Source organism: Pelophylax lessonae, assembly GCF_965119305.1.
Source record: "Pelophylax lessonae genome assembly, chromosome: 8".
Lineage (NCBI taxonomy): Eukaryota > Metazoa > Chordata > Amphibia > Anura > Ranidae > Pelophylax > Pelophylax lessonae.
In genome coordinates, this window is record NC_138775.1 from 132,341,075 (window position 1) to 132,368,503 (window position 27,429).

At 45.6% G+C, this 27,429-nt stretch overlaps 1 protein-coding gene across 1 annotated transcript in view; it reads right to left on the reverse strand.

Moving 5' to 3' along the window:
* Window positions 1-9,840: 9,840 nt before the first annotated feature.
* Window positions 9,841-27,429, reverse strand: part of CCDC134 (coiled-coil domain containing 134) — a 109,527-nt gene continuing 91,938 nt past the window's right edge. The window contains exon 7 of the mRNA XM_082265048.1: window positions 9,841-10,202. Within this exon, the coding sequence (XP_082121174.1) occupies window positions 10,077-10,202 (126 nt within the window). The 3' untranslated portion in view covers window positions 9,841-10,076. The remainder of the gene's footprint in view (window positions 10,203-27,429) is intronic.

Consider the following 27,429-nt stretch of genomic DNA (forward strand, 5'->3'; position numbering starts at 1 on the left):
GATTTGATCCACCATATCCAGGGTCGCCGGCGAGGCCGAATCGGCCACTAGGACGCGCCTAAGCATCTGCGTCCAACTTGCGATCGCCTGGGCCGCCATGAGAGAAGCAAACAGAGCCTTAAGCATAGAACCCGTAACAGAATAAGTATGACGGGCAAGAGACTCCAATCTCCTATCCGTGGCATCACGGAACACAGGGGAATCCTCTGCCGGAATCGCAGTGGATTTGTTTAAAACCGAAATTGCGTGATCCACTGGGGGAGGAACACACCACCTTTCATCAGTGGAAGGCGAGAAAGGATAACGCAGCTTGAACCTACTTGGTACAGCAAAAGGTTTGCGCAGATTGCGCCATTGTTCCTTAACAGCGCGCTGAAAATCATCATTGCAGGGAAAAACCTGCGGCGTCCTGCGTTTTCTCTGCGTCCCATAAACCGCCAAGGCAGCGGGGGGGGGGGACACTTCATCCTGCAAACGCAGCGTTTGCTTTATGGAAGCAATCAATTCATCCATGATTGCAAGCTCTTCAGGCGAGCCAGGGGGAGAATTATCAACCCCTTCAACTTCAGCCTCCACCTCGGACCCCACTAGATCCAGGGAGGAGCGGGACCCCGATAAGGAGGCCCCCGCCATAACAGCCCCATCACCTTCACCCTCAGAATCAGAGGAAAGAGCAACTCTGGGTCTTTTAGTAGATTGAGCAGCCACCAGCATCTGCACCTGAGCAGCAAGGCCAGCCACAATAGTGGCTAAATCCCCCCCTGGGGGGGAAACAGCGGTCCCCTGGCTTTCCACCAAGGCGGTAGGAAATTTGCCCTCCTGAGAATCCATTGCCCCTATAACAAATGCCGGATAATAAAGGGTTAACTGCCCCTTTAACACGCGCGGCGAGCGCAGCCCACCGCACCACACACAAGCACAATGAGACCCCCACAGGGACAATAAAACTGACACAGGCAATGGATAGGAAGGATATAACCTGAGGAGACCCTCGCCGCTGCTGCTGCCTCGATCGGTGTTCCTGGAGAAGAGGAAGTGATGCTGCCAGGGCGCTCTATGAAAGCCTATGGGAGGCTACAAGAAAATGGCCGCCATGCATGTAGAACATGCGGCCGGAGCGAGTGTAGGCAAAATGGCGCCGTTTGGCGCCGAAACCGCCGCTCCACAGTACAGTAATGCACACATGTCTGTATAAAAAAACATGTCAGATCGCCGCAGCGATCGCTGTATAATGCCCAAACATGCCACAAAACATGCCCCACAGCACACAGCTTCTCACACTGACAAGGCTGACACACAGTGTCACACAGCTCCCCCCCCCCCCTTGCAGCCCACAGCATGCAGCCGAGAGATAGGGAGACAAACAGTGTGAATAGAGGCAGGTTACACAGTCCCAGACTGACACCCCCCCAGACAGACAGGTCCCCACATAAATACACTTACCTCACAGTGGCGTGGGGGACCCGCACAGGCGAACAAGCCGCTGCACATGAGGCAGGGAGAGTCGCATACAAGACGCACAGAATGGGGGTTAAGAAACCGCACAGCGTCCAGTGAGGTAGCCACCTCACCAATCATCCCTGCACCGAACAGGGATGGGTCGTTCACTGTGCCAGGAGCGTTACCTGGCTGAACGCTCAATGGCAGGCTGGGAAGCCACTGACCCACGACCTGCGACCAGGGGGATCAGCCCGAGACCCAGCCCGCATGATCCTCTTCATCCGAAGAACTAACTAAAGCTGACAAAAAGAACAGCTAAGTAAAGGTAGAGAGAAAACTCAAACAAAAAATCAAAAAAGAAGAAAGAGTCTGGGGCACAAAGCCCCAGCACAGAGAGAGCCAGCCACTCCTGACAAGCCAGACATTAAAACTGAGATATGGTTGCAGGAAGTAGGAGGGTATTGACTGAGGGGACCACCCCTTGAGGGTGGGATGTGTTAAAAGCTTTAATGTTAACATATTCTGTTGCCTAGCTACTCCTTCGGAGCAAAGTCTAATACCCCATATGTGACGAATATGAAGAGGCGGCGACTGTCGGAGGACGTAAGAGAAACTCGGTTTTGTCAAAATTTTGAAAATTGTTCTTGTGTTCATTGAAATATTGATTCAAATCTTCGTTTTCAAAAGAGGTGTACTCATTTATGCTAAGCACTGTATAATGTCATGTGTAATGTTAAACTTCATCTTTAAAGATGAAATCCAGGGCATGGTATATTTTTTACTTAGTTACACTGTTACTGCATGGACCAATGTAACAATGTATTAAACCATACCCGACTACTGGGTTCCGTACTGTGCAGCTGGGCTGATGCATTTTGAGCACAAGCGGTCAGCCACTCAGCATGGGCGCACTTAAGAAAATGCTTTGGAGGAGGACATCCCACTCTCCACCTCATCCAATCAGAGAACACTTTGCATTCATTCACAAAATGTAAGGCATTTTTTGAATGGCACCCATACTGAGCTGCTGACCCCGTGTTTAAAACGGAGCAGGCCAGCCATTTGGCACAAGACCCAAAAACAAGTGGCGATCACTGAAGTAGCATTGTCCACCTCCAGCTTTCAAGGGGATTGGCCAGGTATGGTATATACCCACGTCCAAGCTGGACCAATGTAACTATGTAAATATATGCCGTACCTGAAATGATGGCACATTATACTTACTTCCAAAAGTTTTTCCTTGGAATATTTCTTGGAGCTTTTCTTTAGGCCCATTTTTGTTAATTACCACAGGGGATTAAAGTTGAAGGAATCACATAGCAGGTTTAGGATTACACCCTCTGCTGAAGTAATTTAAGATACAATGCAGACATTTTGTAAAATGTCTTTATACAGTATCTCACAAAAGTGAGTACACCGCTCACATTTTTGTAAATATTTTATTACATCTTTTCATGTGACAACAGTGAAGAAATGACACTTTGCTACGATGTAAAGTAGTGAGTATACAGCTTGTATAACAGTGTACATTTGCTGTCCCCTCAAAATAACTCACAGAGCCAATAATGTCTAAACCGCTGGCAACAAAAGTGAGTACACCCCTAAGTGGAAGTGTCCAAATTGGGCCCAAAGTGTCAATATTTTATGTGGCCACCATTATTTTCCAGCACTCTCTTAACCCTCTTGGGCATTGAGTTCACCAGAGCTTCCCAGGTTGCCACAGGAGTCCTTTTCCACTCCTCCATGACGACATCACAGAGCTGGTGGATGTTCGAGACCTTGCGCTTCTCCACTTTCCGTTTGAGGATTCCCCACAGATGCTCAATAGGGTTTAGGTCTGGAGACATGCTTGGCCAGTCCATCACCTTTACCCTCAGCTTCTTTAGCAAGGCAGTGGTCGTCTTGGAGGTGTGTTTGAGGCCATTATGTTGGAATACTGCCATACGGCCCAGTTTGGGAAGGGAGGGGATCATGCTCTGCTTCAGTATATGTCACAGTACATGTTGGCATTCATGGTTCCCTCAATTAACTGTAGTTCCCCAGTGCTGGCAGCACTCACGCAGCCCAAGACCATGACACTCCCATCACCATGCTTAACTGTAGGCAAGACACACTTGTCTTTGTACTCCTCACCTGGTTGCAGCCACACATGCTTGACACCATCTGAGTACTTTTATATTGGTCTCATCAAACCACAGGACATGGTTCCAGTAATCCATGTCCTTAGTCTGCTTGTCTTCAGCAAACTGTTTGCAGGCTTTCTTGTGCTTCATCTTTAGAAGAAGCTTCCTTCTGGGACGACAGCCAAGCAGACCAATTTGATGCAGTGTGCGGCATATGGTCTAAGCACTGACAGGCTGAACCCCACCTCTTCAGCCTCTCCAGCAATAATACATCTATTTCCCAAAAGACAACTTCTGGATAGGACGCTGAGCACGTGCACTCAACTTGTTTGGTCGACCAAGGCAAAACCTGTTTGGAGGGTAACTTGTCCTGTTAAAGCGGTAGTATCCTGCTTTTTTTGACTTTTACCTTCAGGTAAGCCTATAATAAGGTTTACCTGTATGTACAATTAATATCTCCTAAACTGGCACGGTTTAGGAGATATTTGCAGTGCATGCAGCCGCTCACGAGAGTGGCGCATGCACTCTGAAGGCGCGGGAGTGACGTCATCACGGCTCCGGCCAATCACAGCGCCAGAGCCGCCGAACCCGGAAGAGATGCTGAGGGATCATGGCAGCGCCCGCAGCGATGTCCGGGGGTCCGTGTCGGGGCTTCGTTCTAAGGTAAGTAATACATAATAGTTAGTGAGGTTGAAAAAAGACATCAGTCCATCCAGTTCAACCTATGATGTGTGTTTGTGTTTGCTATTAACCGTACATTGTATACCCCTGTATGTTGTGGTCTTTAAGGTGTCCATCTAATAGTTTTTTGAAACTATCAATGCTCCCTGCTGATACGACTGCTTGTGGAAGAGAATTCCACATCCTTACCGCTCTTACAGTGAAGAACCCCTTACGCACTTTAAGGTTAAACCGCGTTTCCTCAAGTTTTAGTGAGTGGCCACGTGTCTTATTGTATCTCCTGTCTCTGAATAGTTTGTTCCTTATGCTCGGGTCGCCAGTACAGTATTTGTACATTGATATCATATCCCCCCTCAATCTTCTCTTCTCCAGAGAGAATAGGTTCAGTGCTTGTAGTCTTTCCTCATAGCTGCTGTCCTCCATTCCCCTAATTATTTTTGTTGCCCTTCTCTGGACTTTCTCCAGTTCCAGCACATCCTTCCTGAGGACCGGTGCCCAGAACTGGACAGCATACTCCAGATGTGGCCGGACCAGAGTCTTGTAGAGTGGGAGAATAATCTCTTTATTTCTGGAGTGAATCCCCTTTTTTATACAACCCAGTATTCTGTTGGCTTTGCTTGCGGCGGCTTGGCATTGCATGCCACTGCCAAGCCTGCTGTCTACCAGTACCCCCAAGTCCTTTTCCATCCTAGACTCACCCAGAGGTTCCCCCCCTAGTGAGTAGCTTGCTTTCTGGTTTCTGGCCCCCAAGTGCATTACTTTACATTTTTCAACATTAAATCTCATCTGCCATGTAGTTGCCCACCCCGTTATTTTGTTCAGGTCCTCTTGCAAGGTTTCCACATCCTGCGATGCATACTAGCTCATTATGCCTTTGTCTTGCAGGTTTCTTTTTTTTTTTTTTTGTTTGTGTTTATGGGTCTACACCCGCTTTAAACTGCTGTTTGCTCTTGGCCACTGTGCTACAGCTCAGTTTCAGGGTCTTAGCAATCTTCTTATAGCCTAGGCCATCTTTATGTAGAGCAACCATTCTTTTTTTCAGATCCTCAGAGATTTCTTTGCTATAAGGTGCCATGTTGGAACTTCCAGTGACCAATATGAGAGAGTGAGAGCAATAACACCAAATTTAACACACCTGCTCCCCCTTCACACGTGAGACCTTGTAACACTAGCGAGTCACATGACACCGGGGAGGGAAAATGGCTAATTGGGCCCAATTTGGACATTTTCACTTAGGGGTGTACTCACTTTTGTTGCCAGCAGTTTAGACATTAATGTCCGTCTTGGGTTATTTTGAGGGGACAGCAAATTTACACTGTTATACAAGCTGTATACACACTACTTTACATTGTAGTAAAGTGTCATTTATTCAGTGTTGTCACATGAAAAGATTTAATAAAATATTTACAAAAATGTGAGGAGTTTACTCACTTTTGTGAGATACTGTATTTATCTGTATGTGTTATATTGTTCAGCTGCCCAGAAAATAGTAATATCAAACATGGAGGTGATTTCCAAAGAAAGGTTTAAAATAAAGCAGCAGTTCAAACAATGACTAATTTTTGCAAACCGTTTTTATCAGTAAAAAGATATGTATTTTTCACTTACAGAAATTTAACACAAAACCCAGGAAATAATGTATTCCTTACATAAAGTTAAAATTAAATTTATCATGATATTTTAGATCTAAACAGATATCAAGTTTATTTGGCAATCTGCACCTGTTTTTCCAGTTTGGCTTCCATCCTGTGGTTTGCTCGATGAGGCATGCTTACATGTCTACCACAATTCTATGTTTTTTCTATTATTCACCAGTGGTTGAATCAACCCTCTAAAACAAAAATATATACTGAGTGCACAAATATTAGGCAAGTGAATATTTTGACCAAATCATAATTGTTATGCATATTATCCACCTCCAAGCTGTATAAACTTGAATGCATATTGGATTTAAGCATATCAGGTGATGTGGACTTATGTAATGAGGGAGGGTGTGGCCTAAGGAGATCAACACCCTATATCAAGGTATGCATAAATTATTAAGCAGCCTCTTTTCCTCAGGCAAAATTGCCCAAAACAACTTAAACCAACTGAAAAGTCAAAAATTGTAAAAAGTCTTTCAGTGGGATGCAGCACTCTTGAAATTGCTAAGATATTGTGGCATGATCACAGAACTATCAAACGTTTGGTTGCAAATAGTCAACAGGATTGCAAAAAATGCGCTGAGAAAAAAAAAAAAAAAAAAAAAAAGATGCAAATGAACTGCCAAAGAGTCGAGAAGAATCAAACCTGAAGCTAACAGGAACCCATTATCCTCCAGTGCGGTCATATTCCAGAACCGCAACCTACCTGGAATGCCCAGAAGTACAAGGTGTTCAGTGCTCAGAGACATGGCTACAGTAAGGAAGGCAAAAACCTGACCACCACTTAACAAGACAAGTTGAAATGTCAAGACAGGGCCAAGATGGAGATGGAAGGAGGATAATCGGAATAGAATAGGAGGGGATTTGGTTAGCAATTAATTCATTTTTTCCCTCCTCTCCTCATTTTAGGGAGGAGTTACTTAGATTGTAAAGTTTATAAACACTGTTTATATATGATCAGCGATTTTTATAACAATTTTAATTTTTATATGCTTACTAAAAAACTAAATAACATGAATATACAAAAAGACTGGGCCAAGAAACATCGGAGGACAGATTTTTCAAAGGTCTTATGGACTGATGAAAATAGGGTGACTCTTGGTCGACCAGATGGATTGGCCTGTGGCTGGATTAGTAATGGGCAAAGAGCTTGACAATGACTCAGACCCCTGCAAGGTGAAGGTGGGGGTACTAGTATAGGTTGGTATTAATAAAGACGAGTGAGTTGGACCTTTTCAGGTTGAAGATGGACTCAAAATCAACTCCCAAACCTACTGCCAGTTTTTAAAAGACACTTTCTTCAAGCAGTGGTACAGAAAAAAGTCTGCATCTTTCAAAAAGATCATGTTATTTATGCAGGACAATGCTGTCGCATGCTTCGAAGTACTCCACTGCATGGCTAGCCAGTAAGTGCCTAAAGATGAAATAATGACATGGCCCCCTTCCTGATCTGACCTAAACCTTATTGAGAACTATTTTAACAGCCTGTCTAAAACAGGAGATTTACAGTGAAGGAAAACAGTATACACGTCTGAACAGTGCCTGGGAGGCTGTGATTGCTGCTGCACAAGTTGATCACCAGCAGATCAAGAAATTGACGTACTCAATGACTGGAAGGCTTCTGACTTATTAAAAAGCAGGATGCCTATATTTGTCGCTTTCTAATATATTCCGATTTGAGGTTTGTTAACACTCTGGATTGACCGAGAGCAAATATAGTTGTTTAATAATTAAATAAATCCTCAAAAATACAACTTGACTAATAATTGTGCACATGGTGTATTTTGTTGATGGTCTTACCCACTACTCAGTCAAGAGAGAGTAGAAAAAATGCCCAGCCACCTCTCTGGATAGTATCCAACACTGTCTACCTGAGCAGTCAGCTTTACAGACAAGTCTAAGAAAATCGTTGGGTTGGTCTCAATAGCCAGAGCATGGATACATGTAGCAATTTTTCCCGTATATAGTACACAGAACCATTTACTGACATCATAGATGAAAATAAACTACATTTAACACCGTACCTACACAATTTAAATGCATAAATGGGCAAGATTAAAAGAAATGCGTTTGACAAGTCAGGGTGTCACATGCTAAAGTAAGAATCAAAATCCTCTCCAAGTCAGCTTTGTACATTACAAGGATTTTGGCAAAGTTTAATGCAGATCCTGGTTTCTGTTCTACAGATGCTGACATTCCAATGTACTTGCTCATAAATTTTAAACATTAGGGCTAAGTGGGAGATCTGTATTTTATATATTAACATAAGTCCCACAATTGTATAAAGGGGCATTGTTTTCTGGCAAATAAATCTTGCAGCAAGCCTAAGGATATTGCTAGGGGTGCCTGTAGTTAAATTAAACCCATGTATTTCAAACTAAGCTTTTGATGAAAAAATCCTAAAGCAAAGTTTAACTTCACTGAAAACCACAAAATGGTCAGTGGATCTAAAGACACACAGTTTATGTACAAATATCTGACTAATCCTGTAAAATGTAAACCCCAACCTTGAACTAGACCCCACTCATGTCCAGAATGCCCCTATTGGCTCTTTATTGCACAAGCAACCAAACTTGTCAACAGAGAGCTTAGGAACCAGCAGGGGTGGGAATGTGCTCTATTTGCCTCCCCTTCCTGCCACATTCCAAGCTCCCCATTAGACGTTTTGTCATCTGCTTACTGTATCTCCCTGGATAGAATGAGGATTTGCACTATAAAGGGTTTTACTGAAAACGAAATGATTAATGTTTCATTATCCCTTCATCCTTGGCTGGTAAAACACAATCCACACATGTTTTTCTATTATGCAGGCCAAAAGGATAATTGATATCGAAAGTTAATAACAAATGTAATATATTGCCGTGCACCAGTTCTTGAACAGAGTGGCTGCATTCCTTTTCATTTTTCAGGCTAAAAACATTTTACCAAGTTTAAAAAGTACCTGCCTATTTTTCCAGAAATACAGTGTCCTTGTCTCTTTCTATGATCTGAGCTGAAAGCACAACATATTCTTGTTTACCTTCTAAGCCATGTTCTGTAAACCACTTATGCCTTTCCACCCATTTAATGCAGATGAATAGAGGAAAACCTATTTGTACTCCAATTCAGGACAGCAGCCTGACGGACAACCATGGCTTCCTCCAGAGATACCTTTCTTATGTAAACTACTAACCTTCCCTATGCTTCGTTTAAAGGAGAGGAACCAAGTCAAGCCCATTTAAAACCCAGCCTGGGGGGCAACCATAGCTGCCACGATAAACACAGTGGAGGAGTGAGCATAGCCACCCAGGAACAGGAAAGCTGCTTATTTGTAGGATTATCATTTCAACGTAGAGAAAAAAAATGTCTGAAACAGAAAAAAAAAAAACATATGCAGTCACTATATCAAAGGACTGGCAAACTGTAAAATATTACAGTGTTTGTTTAGATATAAAAACTTCTAGGATACTCAGAATTTTGAGATCAGGGGAACAAAAAAAAAAAAAAAACACTCCATACCTTTGGCAGGAGATGACTGCACAGCTAGGAGGCCTTACAGACAAATGAATGACCACAAATGGCCAGATCAAGTAAGCAATCTCAAATGTCTATAGTCACCTTATAGAACAGCAGCTCAGCAATCAAACATGCATGAAAGCTAAAAGTATTCTTTATTTCCCTTATAATTAAAACACAAATATGCCATCATGTTGTGAAAGGTCAGCTTCCTTTTCTACACTAAAAAAAAAAAAACAAATGACCCCTTCTGTATCAAATACTAAACATAAAAAAACATAAAAACGCTGCTGTAAATCTGGACGGTAAACAATCACAAGAATGAGTAGATTCCTCACGCCCGTTCATTCTTAGTGAAAAGTCTTTTGGACCTTTTTATTCAAATTATGGTCAGCTGAGGACACCGATTCATGTCTGACACCACATTGTTATGATTCTAAAAGATTTTCTTTAAAAAACATACTGGTTTTGTTACTTGTGGATGAAATAAAAGTAATTCATTGTATACTTCTACATAAATAAATGCTTTACAATAATATACTTTGAAATTTTGTTTCTGCGACATTCAGGATTCAGTGCTGTAACACACCAGAATTCTTAACCTTTTCCAGGGAACTGATTTGGCACATGTGCTTCCAACCCTGTAAGACGACTACGACCAACCAAATGCCCACATTATTAGCTTAATTCAGTGTTATAACTCTGATCGAGATCGAGTTATCCGAGGACCTTTTCTTATTTCCTTCCTTTTCTCCTCTTTTCGCCTTCTCTTTTCCTCTTCTCTTAAAGCTTTCTGAAAAGCATCTGCATTGGATAGAAACTATAAAAAGATACAAAAATCACAATTATAAAACGCACAAAGCAGAATATTTTTGTTGTACATTTAGACCCCGTTCACACTGGGGCGACGCTACTTGCCGGGGCGACCTCACAGGTCGCGGTGCGCAGCTCGCACCGTGACCTCGGAGCGGCCGGCACGGACTTCATATCATTGAAGTCAATGCAGGTCGCCCCAAAGAAGCTCCGGACCCTTTTTCTTTTTTTTCAAAATTCTTTATTAAGAAAGAAACATACAAGCATACCACATACCAACAACAGGTACAACCAAATTACAGGTATAGTGAGCTGATAACAAATTATAGACAATTCAGACAGCATTTCAAAAGGTGCCAACGTAGCACTAAGTCGTCTATAGAGCATATCAGATACATAATGTAAACCCTCCGTGAAGCCAACGGCCTAAAAGATTAGAGCTGAATAGTGAACAGATAAATACTTAGGACACATTCAGGGAGACCCCCCCCCCCACCGGCATCCATCTCATGGCCGGCTACCGGGGAAGGGAGGCCCCCCCAAAGCGCCCCGGAATGCCGCGGCAAACACCAGAGGGCTCACTGGCGGTACGTCCCTCAGAGGGGTGTCACACTGCATCATTCCAGGAAACTGACTAAACAACCTGATTAGGAGCCAATAATATAATAGCCAACTCCTAGAAGCGGTAAAGAGGATGAAGAAATATATAGATGGTATGCCTAAAATCGAAGGAATGAAGGAGGAGATATGGAAAATAGACAAAGAAATAAAAAGAAGGGGGAAGGGGACCAGGGAGAAGAAGGAAGGCGTCAGGGGAGAAAAAAAAAGGGGGGGGGGGGGGAGGCCGGCCGACCCTCACCCCGCGATCATCAGCGGGTAAGCAACTCCGTGTATTCTGAAGTATACTTAAATTCATGCCAGTAGAACCAGCGTTTCAGGAACTTGTCTTGTGTACCGTGCTCAGTGGCTACGGACCCTTTTTCTAAGTAGGAGCGACTTGTGTCGCTCCTATTAGAACGGGTCCACAGCTTCTCTATGGCAGGCGACCTGTCAGGCAACCAGGTCGCCTGACAGGTCGCCCCAGTGTGAACGGGGTCTTAGGGTTACATATAAAAACAGAAAAAAAAAAAACACTTCTGCCAAATTCAGTAAGGTTAGATCACTCTGAAAACCAAAAAAGCACATGCTGCCTAAAGAGGAACTTCACTTGTCAATCTTAAAAATTAAAAAAGGCGTCAACTACTCCAAGCAGCAGATTCTAGGAGCGGATTACGGATTGCCAAGAGACTATCCTGAGATCTCCTGGGATGTGCAACATGTATCACAGGTTGCTTTGGGCAGGGTGGGCTGGCTTGTGTGTAAAAGACATCCTAATGGTTAACTAGCCGCTGGATTTCTTTTACAGGTGGCGTTAGGGGTAGTCTCTCCCCCCAACGATATCTCTCTGGGGTCTACCATCCCACCGGCAAGCCCGGAATGAAGCTGGTGGTCCCGGGGACCAAAATATCCCTCATCTCTCTGGTATAGGAAACCAGAAGCAACAAGGATTTTGTCACTTTCGGTTTTACCAGACGTCAACAAAGCCATTTTTAGCTTGGGAAAGCATTTGAACACACCCTGATCCTTCAGGTATCCCTACAGAAGTCACATGACAAGTGATGCAACGCATCAAATAGAGCCAGTGACATCACTTCTGGTGTCTCGTATGCCTGGAAAGCGGAGATGCAGCGATTAGCTATGCTTTAACTACTGAAAGTGCTGTTTAAAGATGTGTTAAATGTAGTGTGTTATACTTAATACAAAAAAAAAAAAAAGTGGAATTCTTTTTTTAGAAATATTGCATGATGAAATGTTTTTCTTATATACCCGGAGCAAACGGGAAGTGTAAAGAGTGCATCCAGCTAGTCCCAAACAGGACATAAGTGGTGAGGCAGGTTACATAAGGTGGACATACACAGGAACTGAGCATTATTTGATTAAGGAAAAAACGCGCTGTCTGAGCGATCTGGTCATTCCCTAAGGTGAGCAGCCAATTCACATAAATGTGGCTGGTGGAGGTTTATTGTAAATCTTCCCACAAACATTTCACTATTTGGGCACAGATTGGAGCAGGGGTGAACTTCGTGTGAATGAAGTAACTGCTTACACTACTGGATTATCATTTATCTCTTTACATGGACATTTTATGAGTTGATTGCGTTTTTTTCTGAATATAAATACATTTTGAATAGGTTATTTATGTTTGTTAGTACGGTACACTAGATATGTTCACATGTAAAAGTATATAGGTGCATTGGAAGGACGGTTGACTGATTTTTCTACTGTTCCTTACTTATGATATTCTGTTGATTTTCACCATTTATTTACAATTGCCATTTATATTTTGGTGTTAAAAGATATTGCACTTTTGGGGATATTGTTTTCTTTTTAACTTGTACTCTGAGCCAAATAAATAAAGGGCTATTAAACCCGAAAGCAAACGTTTATTATATTGCCCTTTACCAATTCTTAGATGTGATGGCTGCATTAACTTTCTTTCTAAGGCATTCTTTTCTTTATGTTCACCTGGTGATCCAGCTAGAGCAAGCTCCACTGCAGATGTAGCAATTACAGTGTTGAAACAAACCATTTACCACTAAGAATGTGGTGCTCACAATGATCAGCTTATATTTATATAAAACCTTTATATTAAAAGAAAAAAAAAAAAAAACTAGCTGCACCTGCTTATAAAGAGTTCGCTAGAGTTTAGGTTAAATTCGTCAGTGTATCTAAATCTGCCAACATATCCAATACTCCCCTCCAGACCGACGGTGTTATTGTTTAAGGTGCCCCTGTCCTCCTTCATGCAGTGTGGGGACACTAAAATAGGAGGCATTACTGGCCAGATCACCAGGTAAAAAAACAAAGAGGAAAAAAGCATAAAAAGAAAACTAATGCATACACCACATGTAATGATTGGTAAGCTGTAATTCATTACATTTTTAGTTCTATGGGTTTAATACTGCTTCAACCTCCCTGGCGGTAATCCGAGTGTGGCTTGGGGTTAATTTTCAGTACCAAAAGCGGTAACCCCCAAGCCACACTCGAGGTTACCCTGTAGTGAAACTTACCTTGTCCCTAAGATCCCTTGCTGTCCTCCCGCTGTGTCCTCTGTCCGATGCCGGCAGCAGTCTTCCGGGTTCCCTTCCCTGCGAGCGATGTGACGCAGGGGGGCAGAACCAGGCGGGAAATTAAAAAAAAAAACGCGACATGATACATTATAATCTGTTAGGATTACATTACTGTATCAAACCATTTCACCTCCGTTTTGTGCCTAGTGCTTTGTCCAGTGCCCTGCCTGCACGTTTATGGTTTTATTCCTTTTATTTTTATGAATACATTTTTATTCCCTTTTACTTTTTTATTCCTAAGAATTAGAGGCCTACAATATAAAACAACAGATTTACATGCAAAACAATGTACCGCTTTGACATTCAAAATTATTGACATAATCAGATCGCCAGAGAGTAGAGTGATAAATTGGTAAAGGATCTTTCTTTTGTACATCATAGGACACTGTGCCATAAACATAACATATGGGTTATATAGCCACCTATAGGTGAAGGACACTGGCAACCAATCAAAATTGACGACTCCCTATATAACCCCTCCCACACAGGAAGCACCTCCATTTTTTCACCAGTGTCTAAAAGGTGAAGGTCGCTGTGGAGAGGTGCTCCACATGTTTGTTAGGTTTCAAAGAAGAAGAAAGTTAAGCTATCATATTCCAAACAAAGATCACTGGATCTAAGAGGTTAGTTATCGTATCCATCTAAAGCAGTCAATGGACTAAAATGAAGCCTCGGGAAGCAGATATGAGGTTTTGCCTGTAACGCTGTCCTTTTTAGGCACCGGACCCTTAGAATACCAAACCCCAAAGGCGCTCCGTGCAGGGTGCTCTACAGGTCCAAGGCCGTGGCCCCTCTTATATAGGGGACCCAGTCCTTGAAGGACTTCAAGACAATGCTCACCGTGCAGGGTGAAAATTGGATCTTGCTTATAGCAGTTTCCTGCAGCAGGAGTGGGGAGTCCATTTTAAATATTTAGGCAGCAAACAAAACCTTAAAAAATTGCAAAATTGTAAATATTTTATGCACTGTTCCCTTTAATAAGATTGCAGAGACTTGTGCCAAGTGTATTTCTGCTTGTAATTACATAATTGTAGCAGGTTTGTGCAAAGTATGTTTAAAGTACGTTTTAAAGCATATTGTTACACTGTTTCTTATCCTGAGCTGATCACTTAAAAGTATCAGCTGAGACAAACAAGATTCAGTCTAAACTGCTTTCACCCACATTTGTTTGTTGTATTCGCCCTGGCGCATAGGCATTTGTCTCTGCCTTGATAGCATGTCCATGGCGTAGGCGCGCGGGAATCTTTGCCTTTAAGTACAGGCGTACGCCACGTGGTGGGCATGTTCGAACGCGATTTGGCGTGCACCTGGACGACACGCACCATGCCACACATGCATAAAAGGGTGTGTTCTGCAATGGAACTGTCTCCAACACACTAACCTCTGTCACAGGCTGAAAGGGACACAGAGCAGCAGCAGCAGGGTTGCGTGAGTCACTGTGGGTGTATGTTACTGGCACAAATAGGTCCTGTATCTTAGGATAATGTGATGTGAGCATTAGGCTGTAAAAGCTTGGCACAGAACTGGAGTACACTTTGAAGGTAGTACCTCAAGTTTGTCTTGCTATAAATTAATGTCTGCCCAAAAAAGGGCTGGAGGGAGCACAGGTTGTAAGGGCACTATGATGCCACCATCAGGCCTTGAAGGTCCTAATCATGCTTCCACTCTGTCTACTCCTCCTGATAAGACAGAGGCATCTAGCCAATTTGAGCCATTACAGTTGTCAGGCATGGTAGATTCTCCATGTACTGCCGCAGCCTATGTTACCAATGATGATTTGGCATTAGCCAGCCTAGATGGGAGGATTGCTGACATGGTTGCAGCATCACATGGAGAAAGAAGCGGGTTAGATCCCCCTCTCCTGAGCCACCCCCTGAATCCGTTCAGGATTGGGCAGAGGATGTGAAAGATGAAGGAGGTCAAGCTGAATTTTCCACTTCCGGGGAGTCAGAGGAATCCATCAGCCTCTCAATCCCAGAGATTGTTTATCCAGTCTCTTGCTGAGATGGTCCGGGCTGAGTTTAAATTTCCACCCTTAAAGACAACTGAAACCTTTCCTCCCTGGGCTCATTGCGCCCTCCTCAGAGTCCTCGGTCATTTCCCATACATCCACTCTTGGAGCAAGAAGTGTATAATGATTGGGATCATCCTGATAGGATGTTTGATCCTCCTAAAAGGATTTCATGGTTATATCCTATGGAGGATAAGTTTTCTAAGAGATGTAAAATTCCCACTCTGGATGCAGCCATTTCTTCTGTTAACAAGAATTCAACCTGTCCTGTGGATAATGCCCAGGTTTTTAAAGATCCGTCTAAAGGTCAGTCTTTGAAAGACGGCAAAAAGCGAGTAGCTAAGACAGTTCCTTCTCAAGCAGAGTCTGTGGAAGATCTGTCAGATCTACCTCGCACTTTGTGTTTTGCAGTAGATGCTCTTACGGAGTCCATAAGGAAAATGTCACAGTTTGCTCTGATGACAGTGCATATGCACAGAATCCTTTGGTTAAAGAGCTGGTCTGCAGAATTACCAGGTAAAAAATTACTGGCTAGCTTCCCCTTTCAGGGAGAACTCTTTTTTGGTGATGATCTGGATAAGTATATCAAAAAGATCTCGGGAGGGAAGGAAGAGTACGTTGCTACCTGTAAACAGGAAGAGCAGGCATCCTTCCTTTAACCGCTTCCCCACTGCTCACTGTGCTGCTACTGCGGCACAGTGGCTCGTTATTGCCTGGCGACGTAGGTCTACGTCACCAGACATTCCCCTCTCTCGGCGGCTCGCTCCCGCAGTTTTCAGTCACAGCGGGAGTCGGTCAGGGGAGGAGCGGCGGCGACCGCCGCTGCTCTTCCCCGATCGTCAGGGAATCTAGTTTGGAGATCCGCCCGCTTGTGTAAACAGAGCGGGCGGATCTCCTAGGTGACAGGCAGGGTCAGATTGCAGGGTTCAGCAAAGCTGAACCCTCGATCTGTCCTTGTGTCACTCAGTCACCTCCCCCCCCACACGTTAGTAAGCACCAGGCATACATTAACCCCTCCCTCTCCAATAAAATTAACCCCTTCCCAGCCAATGTAATTTTTACAGTAACCGTGCATATATATAGCACTGATTACTGCAGTAATGTCACTGGTACCCCCAAAAGCGTCAAAAATGTCAGTCAAGGGTCCGATCTGTCTGCCGCAATGTTGCAGTCACGCAAAAAAAAAAAAAAAAATCGCAGATCACCGCCATTACGCGTTAAAAAAAAAAAAAAAACACCAAAAATTACAGAAATCTTTGCCTTGGTTAGTAAACGCAATAACTTTTGCGCAAATCAATCAAAATACGCTTATTCTGATTTTTTTTACCAAACATAGGTAGCAGAAAACAAATTGGCCAAAAATTTAAAAAAAAATTAGCTTTTTACATTTTTGGGGGGGGGGGGGGGGGGGGGAATTTCATATATAAAAATGTTAAAAATATTGTTATTTTTTCAAGATAAACGCTCTTTTTTTGTTTATAGCGCAAAAAGTAAAAAAAATCGCACAGGTGATCAAATACCACCAAAAGAAAGCTCTGTTTGTGAGAAAAAAAGGACGTAAATTTTGTTTCTTATTAAAGTCGCACAGCGCCGAATTGCAAAAAGTGGCCCAGACGTAAGACAGCAAAATCCTCCAGTGGTAAAGTGGTTAAGATCCCCAGCACACAATACCAGTGTTTCAAATTCCAGGCAGTGGCAACGGCCTTAACCGTCTGCATCCGGACCCAAGCCTTCGGTGCAAGGCCAGAAAAAGCCCTGGGCCCAGAGATCAGCCAAGTCTTCCTCTAAGACCTCTCAGTGAAGGGGCACCCCCACTTGCCTGGGTGGGGGAAAGGCTCGTGCAGTTCTGGATGGAGTTGATTCAGGACAACTGGGTCGTCTCTACCATTTCACAGGGATACAAGCTGGAATTTCGGGTGTTCCTGCATCCTCGGTTTGTGAGGTCAAGTATACCAACAGATCCCTTAAAAGAAAGATCTCTCTTTCAAGCATTGGACCAGCTGAGAGGGCTACATTGGACCAGCTGAGAGCTGAGAGGGTTATAACCGAGGTTCCAGTAAACGAAAGGTTCAAGGGTTTTTACTCAAACCCATTTATAATCCCCAAACCAAACGGGGATGTGAGACCTATTTGTATCTCTTTGGCGCCAGACCAATTTCTAAACATTCGTTTTTTTCTCATGGAATCAATTTGTTCAGTCATAGCCTCCCTGCAGGGAGAGGAATTTATAGCATCCATAGACATCAAGGATGAATATCTTCATGTGCCTATATTTCAGACCCATTAAAGGTTCCTTCATTTTGCAAATGCAAACCATAATTGCCAGTTTGCGGCCCTGCCCTTGGGGTTGGCCACAGCACCAAGAGTGTTCACAAAGATTCCAGCTCCAGTATAGCTATTTTAAGGTCCCGAGGGATATCGGTAATAGGATATCTGGACGATCTGTTACTAATAGACTGATCAGCGTCGGCTCTAAGCCGAAATATCCTTCAGACAGTACATTTTTTTGGAAAGTCTGGGTTGGATACTAAAGCATTACAGCCAGTCTTGTCGACACGGTGCAGGCGAAGATATTATTGCCAACAAGAAGGGTCTCAGACCTGAAGGGTCAGGTTCGGTCTATAGTAAGGCTGAGATATCCATCTATACGCCTTTGCATGATGTTACTGGGGAAGATGGTGTCCACTTTCAAGGCAATTCCCTATGTTCAATTTCATGCCAGACCCTTGCAAAACATTCTGTCTCCATGGAATGGAAAAATTCAGTCCTTGGACTGGTCCATATCTCCGCTACCAAGAGTACGACAGAGTCTGAATTGGTGGTTGTTGACCAGAAAGAGAAGGGGAAATCCTTTCTTCCAGTGACCTGGAAAGTAGTGACTACAGATGCCTGTCTCACCGGCTGGGGAGCAGTTCTGCAGGAAGCTACTGTCCAGGGGAAATGGTCTTGGGTAGAGAGTCGTCTCCCCATCAACGTTTTAAAAGATTTGTCTAGTCAGTCGGGCTCTGAAATTCTGGACGCCCAGACTTTGGGGTCACCCTGTCAGGGAGCAATCGGACAATGCAATGGCCGTGGCTTATGTCAACCATCAAGGAGGCACAAGGAAACAGTCAGCCCAGTAAGAGGTGGATATCATCCTGTCCTGGGCAGAGAAGTTTGTGCCATGCCTGACAGCTGTGTTCATTCCAGGAATAGAGAACTGGCAGGCAGAATTTTTGAGCCATCAGATGTTTCCAGGGGAATGGTCCTTACATCCCCAGATTTTTCAATTGATCTGCCTACGCAGGGGGGTCCCAGACGTAGATCTGTTGGCATCCAGGTTCAACAACAAGTTGGAGAGATTTGTGTCAAGGACCAGGGATCCACTCGCAGTCAGAGTGGATGCTTTGGTGACTCCTTGGGAGGTGTATTCCCTGTTGCGCAGGATCCAGCTAGAGGGGAAACCAGTAATTCTGGTAGCTCTGGCTTCACCAAAGAGGATTTGGTATGCACAAATCCAGAGGTTGGCAGTGACGAGGCCTTGGGGTCTTTCACTGCATCCAGACTTGCTCTCGCAAGGTCCGGTATTCTACCCTGCTGTACAGTCTCTAAATTTGACGGCTTGGCTATTAAAGCCCTTATCTTGGAAGAGCAGGGTGTATCTGGCCCCTCAGTTCATACACTGATAAACGCCATGAAGCCAGACTCTAGAAATATTTATTACAGGGTCTGGAAATCCAACATTGCCTGGTGTGAAGCCAGGAAATGGAATCCCCGCACATATTAATTGGGAGAGTTCTATCCTTCCTGCAAGCAGGGGTAACTATGAAATTAGCCCTGAGCATGATTAAAGGGCAGATTTCTGCTCTATCGTTTTTTTTCGAGGAACTGATCGCTTCCCATTCGTTGGTTCAAACCTTCGTCCGGGGAATATTGCGTTTGCTTCCACCAGTGAAGCCATCATTGTGTCCCTGGGACCTAAATTTGGTATTGGCAGTTTTGCAAAAACAGTCTTGAACTCTGAGGCAGGTTCCCCTGGTTCTTTTGACAAAAAAAAAAAAATGGTCTTTTTGAGTGCAATAACTTCGGCTAGAAGGGTATCGGAACTAGCTGCTTTTTCCTGTAAAGAGCCACTCTTGATATTTTATCAAGATAGGGTGGTTTTACGTCCTCACTCTGATTTTTTTTGCCCAAGGTAGTGTGCGCCTTTCATTTGAATCATGACATTAAACTACCTTCTTTTTTCCAGATCCTCATTCAGAGGAGGAAGTTATTGCATTTTCTCAATGTAATGCGTGCACTTAAATTTTATTTACAGGAAACAGCTCAGATTCGTAAGACCGAGAGCTTGTTTGTGCTGCCAGAAGGCCCCAGAAAAGGGTCGGCAACATCTAAATCTACAATTTCTTGTTGGATTTGCTAGGTTATTACCCAGGCATATGGTTTAGTAGGAAAGGTCCCACTTGATCCTGTAAAGGCACATTCTACCAGAGGAGTAGGTGCCTTTTGGGTACATCTCCATCAAGCCTCTATAGCTCAGATTTGCAAGGCCGCGACCTGGTCGTCAGTGCATACGTTCACTCGTTTCTATAGAGTGAATGTTGGGACCCAGAAGGAGTCTGCTTTTGGCTGCAGTGTTCTGCAGGCAGTGATGTAATCCTTTTAGGGTTAGATGGCGGTATTTCTTGGTGTCCCCCTCCCCTCAGATGCATTGCTTTGGGACGTCCCGTATGTTATGATTTATGGCTCTGCGTCCAGTGATGCACGAAAAGAAAAACGGAATTTTTGTAAAATCTTACCTGTAAAATTCCTTTCTCTGAGTCCTCCGACAGTGGCCGCCTCTTCATATTCGTCACAATGGGGTAATTGACCTTTGCTCCGTAGGAGTAGCTAGGCAACAGAATATGTCAATATTAAAGCTTTTAACATATCCCACCCCCGGGGGGCGGTCCCCTCAGTCAATACCCTCCTACTTCCTGTATCCATACCTCAGTTTCAGTAGAATAGCAGTAGAGTATACAACCAAACCCCAAAAGAGGGGCGGGGGCGGCGACTGTCGGAGGACTCAGAGAAAGGAATTTTACAGGTAAGATTTTACAAAAATTCCGTTTTCTCTTACGTCCTCCGACAGTCGCCGCCTCTTCATATTCGTCACAATGGGGACATCCCAAAGCAGTGCAAACATGAGGGGTGGGAAACGCAGCCGCGCCTAAGGCAACGCAGTCTCCACATCAGAGAAAGGAACCTTACCAAGGGAAGGAAACCTGCTGGGCAGCACGAAAAAAACTTGCTCAACAGGAGCAACAACCCAGGAAAAACAAATAACCTAGGGATAAAAAACATATCCCAAACAGCCAAGGGTCTAAAACAAGGGACCCTAAGGAACTGCCGCACTAAGAACCTTGCGGCCAAAGGAAGCATCTGCCGATGCCTGAACATCCACCTTGTAGAACTTTGAGAAGGTATGAACGGACGACCAAGTCGCCGCCTTACACACCTGGGCCACAGAAGCCAGATGATGACAGGCCCAAGACGTACTCAGAGATCTGGTAGATCTTCACAGGCATGGGGGGGAACTTGTCCCTTCAGAGCATAAGCCTGTTCAATGGTCTGTCTGATCCATTTGGCGATGGTAGAAGCCGACGCCGCCATGCCCTTCCGAGGTCCCTCTGGAAGGACAAATAAAGAATCCGACTTACGAAAAGATTCAGTCGATTTTAGGTAAACCCTAATCGCCCGAACAAAATCCAAGGAGTGCAAATCCACCTCCTTCGGATGTTTAGGCTTCGTGCAGAGCGAAGGTAAGACAATGTCCTCATTGAGGTGAAATTCCGAAATCCTCTTCGGAAGAAAAGAAGGGTTAGGTCGCAAGACCACCTTATCCAAGTGAATGACCAAATACGGAGACCTGCAGGACAAAGCAGCCAGCTCCGACACTCTGCGAGCCGAAGTGATCACCACCAAAAAAGCAACCTTCTTGGACAACATGGACAACGAGATCTCCCTGATCTTTTCAAAAGGAGCATGTTGTAACACGGACAGAACAAGATTCAAGTCCCAAGGAGGCAGAGGTTCCCTCCTAGGAGGGACCAGATGTCGCACCCCTTGAACAAAGGTGCCAACCAAGGAGTTAGACGCCACAGGACGTTGAAAGAGAACGGCCAGCGCAGAAACCTGACCCTTGATCGTAGCCAGCGCCAAACGCTGGTCAACACCCGTTTGAAGGAAGGACAACACCCTAGACACCGAGTATGTGCGAGGGGAACACCCCCTGGACTCACACCAGGCAAAATAGGCCTTCCAAGTACGGTAATAGACCTTCCCCGAGGAAGACTTCCTCGCGTTGATCAAAGTGTGAATGACCTCAGGGGAGAGACCCCTAACCTTCAGGACCTTGGTTTCAACAGCCAGGCCGTCAAAGCCAGCGACTGTAAAGCAGGATGGAATATCGGACCTTGAGACAGAAGATCTTCTCGAAGAGGCAGACGCCACGGGGCGTCGACCGCCAGATTCACGAGGTCTGCGTACCAGGACCGGCGAGGCCAGTCCGGCACCACAAGAATCACCGTGTGCGGTTCCGAGTTCAACCTGCGAAGGAACCTGGACAGCAGTTGAATCGGTGGAAATGCATACATCAGTCGGTACTGATGCCACGGAGCTACCAACGCGTCTGACGCGTCTGCCCGAGGATCGCGCGTCCTTGCCACGAACCTTTTCACCTTGTTGTTCAGACGAGACGCGAACAGGTCCACATCTGGAAGACCCCACTTCGCGCACAACATCTGGAAGACACCCGGGTGGAGGGGCCATTACCCCTGGTCCAGGGACTGGCGACTCAGATAATCCGCCTGCCAGTTCTCCACCCCCGGAATGTGAACCGCCGTTATCGCCGGGACGTGCGTCTCGGCCCAAGACAGAATGTCGGCCACTTCCCGAGCCGCTCGGGCACTCCTGGTGCCCCCTTGGTGGTTGATGTAGGCCACCGCCGTGGCATTGTCCGTCTGCACCCGAACCGGACGGCCCTGCAGCCTGTCCGTCTAACGTCGAAGGCAGAGATTTATCGCTCGCAATTCCAGAATGTTGATCGGAAGGGAGGATTCCTCCTCCGAGGGCGGACAGAACGCCCAGAACACCACCCCAGCCCAACAGGCTGGCATCCGTGGTGACCACTGTCCATGAGAGAGGACGAAAAGACTTGCCCCCGACACCGCCGGGGACTGAAGCCACCACAGAAGATCCCTTCTGGTGCGATGGCCCAACGAAATCTGGAGATCCAGAGATTGTGGTCGCCCGTCCCACCTGGACAGGATCTCCGCTTGGAGACCCCGCGTGTGAAACTGGGCGAAGGGAATCGCCTCGAAAGCCGAGACCATCAATCCCAAACATCGCATGCACGTCCGGAGTGACGAGCACGGAACGTCCCTGAGGGACCTGACTTCTTCCTGAAGAGTCCTGAGCTTGTCGTCCGGGAGGAAGACCCTCGCCTGGACCGAGTCCAGAATTATTCCCAGGTAGGGAATACGAACCGACGGGCACAGCGTCGATTTTGGAAAGTTTATCGTCCAACCAAACTCCTGCAGAGTCTGCATCGTGACGGACAGGTCCTTCACCAGACCCTGGCTGGTCGCAGACCGAACCAGAATGTCGTCCAGATACCCCAGGACAGAGATGCCCTGGGCTCTCAACAAAGCCAGAACTGGTGCAAGCACCTTGGTGAACACCCATGGAGCCGAAGCGAGACCAAAGGGTAGCGCCACGAATTGGTAGTGATCCTCCGCAATGGCGAATCGAAGGTACCTCTGGTGACCCTCGAAAATTGGAATGTGAAGGTACGCATCCTTCAAGTCGATGGAGGCCATGAATTCCCCCGGAACCAGGGCAGCCACCAACCGACCGCAGGGATTCCATGCGGAACTTGCGAACCCGCACAAAGCGGTTCAGAGCCTTTAAGTCCAGAATTGGACGCACCTTGCCCTCCTTCCTGGGCACGGTGAACAGATTGGAATAGAACCCCCGAAATCTGTCCCGATGAGGCACCGGAACCACCACTCCCTGAGCTTGCAGGTCCCGCACCGCCAGGTGCAGATCCCGCAAGCGCTCCGAAAACAGTTGAAGATTTGAGGGAAAAAATCTGCTCGCCGGCTGAGAGAGAAACTCGATCTTGTAGCCAGATCGAACGATTTCCTGAACCCACCTGTCCCGAACACGGGCCATCCAGGGTTGAACAAAACCGAGCAAACGCCCCCCCACCCCAGAACTGGGTGAGGGCGCCCCTTCAGGCCGCATTGTTATGGGCAGCGGATCCGGACTGGCCGGACTTCTGCTTACCTGTCCACGGCTTCTTTTGGGAGCCTTGACCTTTGAAGGGCTTGCCCTTATAGTGCGACCGAAAGGCACGAAAGGACCCCTGAGAGGGCCGAAAAGAAGCATGCTTCTTAACCGGAGCAACCTTAGCCTTGTGGGATTGGGGTAAGAGCGTGCTCTTACCACCCGTGATCCCTTTTATCAGCGTATCCAAGGGTTCGCCAAAAAGGCGAGATCCCGTATAGGGTAGATTAGCCAAGGTTTTGCGCGAAGATTGGTCCACAGACCAACACTTCAGCCAAATCAGGCGGCGTGACAACACCGCCACGCTGTGCACACGTGCAGCCAACGGGACTATATCCAAGTCCGTATCACACAAATACATGACACCCTGATGGATTTGATCCACCATAGCCAGCGTCGCCGGAGGGGCAGAGTCAGCCACCAGGACGCGCCTAAGTACCTGCGTCCAATCCGCGACAGCCTGAGCTGCCATAAGAGAAGCAAAAATAGCTTTTAGCATGGAACCGGTAACCGAATAAGTATGACGGGCAAGAGACTCCAGCCTCCTGTCCGTGGCATCCCGGAACACCGGGGTATCCTCAGCAGGAATCGCAGTGGACTTATTCAAAACCGCCACCGCGTGATCCACCGGAGGCGGCACACACCAACGTTCATCAGTAGCGGGTGAGAAAGGATAACGCAGCTTGAACCTACTTGGCACAGCAAAAGGCTTCCGTATATTGCGCCATTGTTCACTAACAGCGCGCTGAAAATCCTCAGTGCAGGGAAAAACCTGTGATGATTTGCATCTTCGCTGCGTCCCATAAGAGGCCAGGACAGCAGGAGGACAAGGCTCATCCTGCAAACGCAGTGTTTGTTTGATAGAAGCAACCAAGTCATCCATGAGTGCAAGCTCTTCAGACGAGCCAGGGGGGGAATTATCAACCCCTTCAACCTCAGCCTCCACTTCAGACCCTACGAGGTCCAGGGACGAACGGGACCCCGATAAGGAGACCCCAGCCATAGCAGCCCCATCACCATCACCCTCTGAATCAGAGGAAATTGAAACTCTGGGCCGTTTTGTGGATTGAGCAGCCACAAGCATTTGCACCTGAGCAGCAAGGTTAGCCACAACAGTAGCCAAATCACCCCCCTCGGGGGAAGCAGCAGCAGTCCCCTGGCCCCCCACTAAGGTGAGAGGAAATTTGCTTTCCTGAGAATCCATGCCCCCAAAAGTGTGTTAGGAAGAAAAGGAGTACTGCCCCTTTAACAGCGCGGCGAGCGCAGCCCACCGCACACAAGCACACACCGACCCCCACAGGGATAAACGCAAAACTTAGGCAAGGAATACAGGGATAAGGAAGATAAACCTGGAGAGACCACTCAGCTGCTGCACCGATCGCTGTTGCTCAGGGAAAGGAAGTGATTAAACACAGACCGCTCCTATAAAGCCTATGGAAGGCTCCACAAACATGGCCGCTGGTGAGGGACTAGCAAAGGCAGAGCATGCAGCGCTGACATGCGGCCCGAGCGATCGCTGCCAAAATGGCGGCGCTTGGCGCCAAAAACGCTGCTCCTATCACATAGATATGGCCAGCACACGTCTGCAGCTATTATAAAAATGGCGGACCGCCGTAGCGGCCGCCGCATGTATGCACCAACATGTATAACATTATGTCCTATAACATACAGCATGTCACACAGATATTCACAGTATTAACACTGAACAGTGTACAACAGCCCCCCTCCTTGCAGCCCACAGCAGCATTAAACCAGACAGGGAGCCCAACAGTGTGAACAGGCATGCAGGGTTACACAGTCCCAGACTGACACCCACTACACATACAGGTCCCCACACAAATTACACTTACCTCCTGAATGGCGTGGGGAACCTGCACAAGCGATCAAGCCACTGCACATGGGACAGGGAGAGTCGCAGCCAGGACGCAGTAGAAATGCGGTGTGAAACCGCATGGCGTCCAGTGAGGTAGCCACCTCACCATAGCATCCCTGCAGCGAACAGGGATGGGTCGTTCACATATGCCAGGAAAAATACCTGACTGAACGCTGGATGGCAGGCTGGGAAGCCACTGGCCCACAACCTGCGTCCAGGGGGGCCAGCCCGAGACCGAGCCCGCACGATCCTCTTCATCAGAAGAACTAATGCTGACAAAAGTAACAGCTAGGTAAAGAGAGAGAAAAAAACTCAAATAAAATCAAAAAAAGAAGATAAAGGCTGAGACAAAATGTCCCAGCATAGAAACATCCAGCCACTCCTGAAAGCTAGACAATGAAACTGAGGTATGGAAACAGGAAGTAGGAGGGTATTAACTGAGGGGACCACCCCCCGGGGGTGGGATATGTTAAAAGCTTTAATATTGACATATTCTGTTGCCTAGCTACTCCTACGGAGCAAAGGTCAATTACCCCATTGTGACGAATATGAAGAGGCGGCGACTGTCGGAGGACGTAAGAGAAAATGGATTTTTAATTCATACTTACCTGTAAAATCCATTTCTTGAAGTAAATCATGGGACACAGAGGTCCCTCCCCTCTTCTATGGGGTCTTTAATTGCTTGCTACAAAACTGAGGTACTTCCTGTGTGGGAGGGGTTATATAGGGGATCATCAATTCTAATTGGTTGTCAGTGTCCTTCACCTATTGGTGGCTATATAACCCATATGCTATGATTTATGGCTGTGTCCCGTGATGTACTTCAAGAAATGGATTTTATAGGCAAGTATGAATTATTGTTTGGGTCATAGGGTAAAGATGTACATTACACATTGGACATACTTACCCCTTTGGGAAAAAGTGTTCCAGACCTACCTAAAATTAAAAAGGTCAAAAGATTCCAGTAAGGCTCCAAATTGTTGTGAACACATTGAACATGTAGTGGAATAGTCAGGACTTTATTTTATTGGACTTTAGTTTCACTGATTGCACTTTGAGGTTTTATTTTACAATGTTTTTTTTTTTTTTCTTTTTCAAGTGTCACTATTAAGAATTTGATTACATCACATTTATTGTAAAAAATCTCATCTTATAGATTTGTTTTGCTTAACTGAGGAGCACTGGGGAGTGTGATTTCTGTTAGCAGCTGGCTAAATTGGTTATTGTGGGATTTAGGGTATTCACAGCGCAGTTTAGTATAATTAGTTGATTTGAGTGGCTGCCATTTTTGCTGGCTAACTTAACCACTTAAGCCCCGGAAGATTTTACCCCCATTTCGACCAGGGGGTATTTTGCGATTCGGCACTGCGTGAGTTTAACGGACAATTGCGCGGTCGTGCTACGCTGTACCTAAACAAATTTGGCGTCCTTTTTTTCCCACAAACAGAGCTTTCTTTTGGTGGTATTTGATCACCTGTGCGATTTTTTGATCACGCGCTATAAACAAAAAAAGAGCGTCAATTTTGCAAAAATAGCAATATTTTTCACATTTTTTTATATGAAATTCCCCCCAAAAAAAATGTACAAATCAAAATTTTTTAACATTTTCGGCCAATTTGTTTTATGCTACATATGTTTGGTAAAAAAAAAAAAAAAAAAAAAAAAAAAAAAAAATCGCAAAAAGCGTATTTTGATTGGTTTGCGCAAAAGTTATCGCGTTTACTAACAAAGGGAAAGATTTTTGTCATTTTTCTTGTTTTTTTTTTAACGCGTAATGGCGGCGATCTGCAATTTTTTTTGCGGTACTGCGACATTGGGGCGGACAGATCGGACCCTTGACTGACATTTTTGGGGTTACCAGTGACATTTCTAC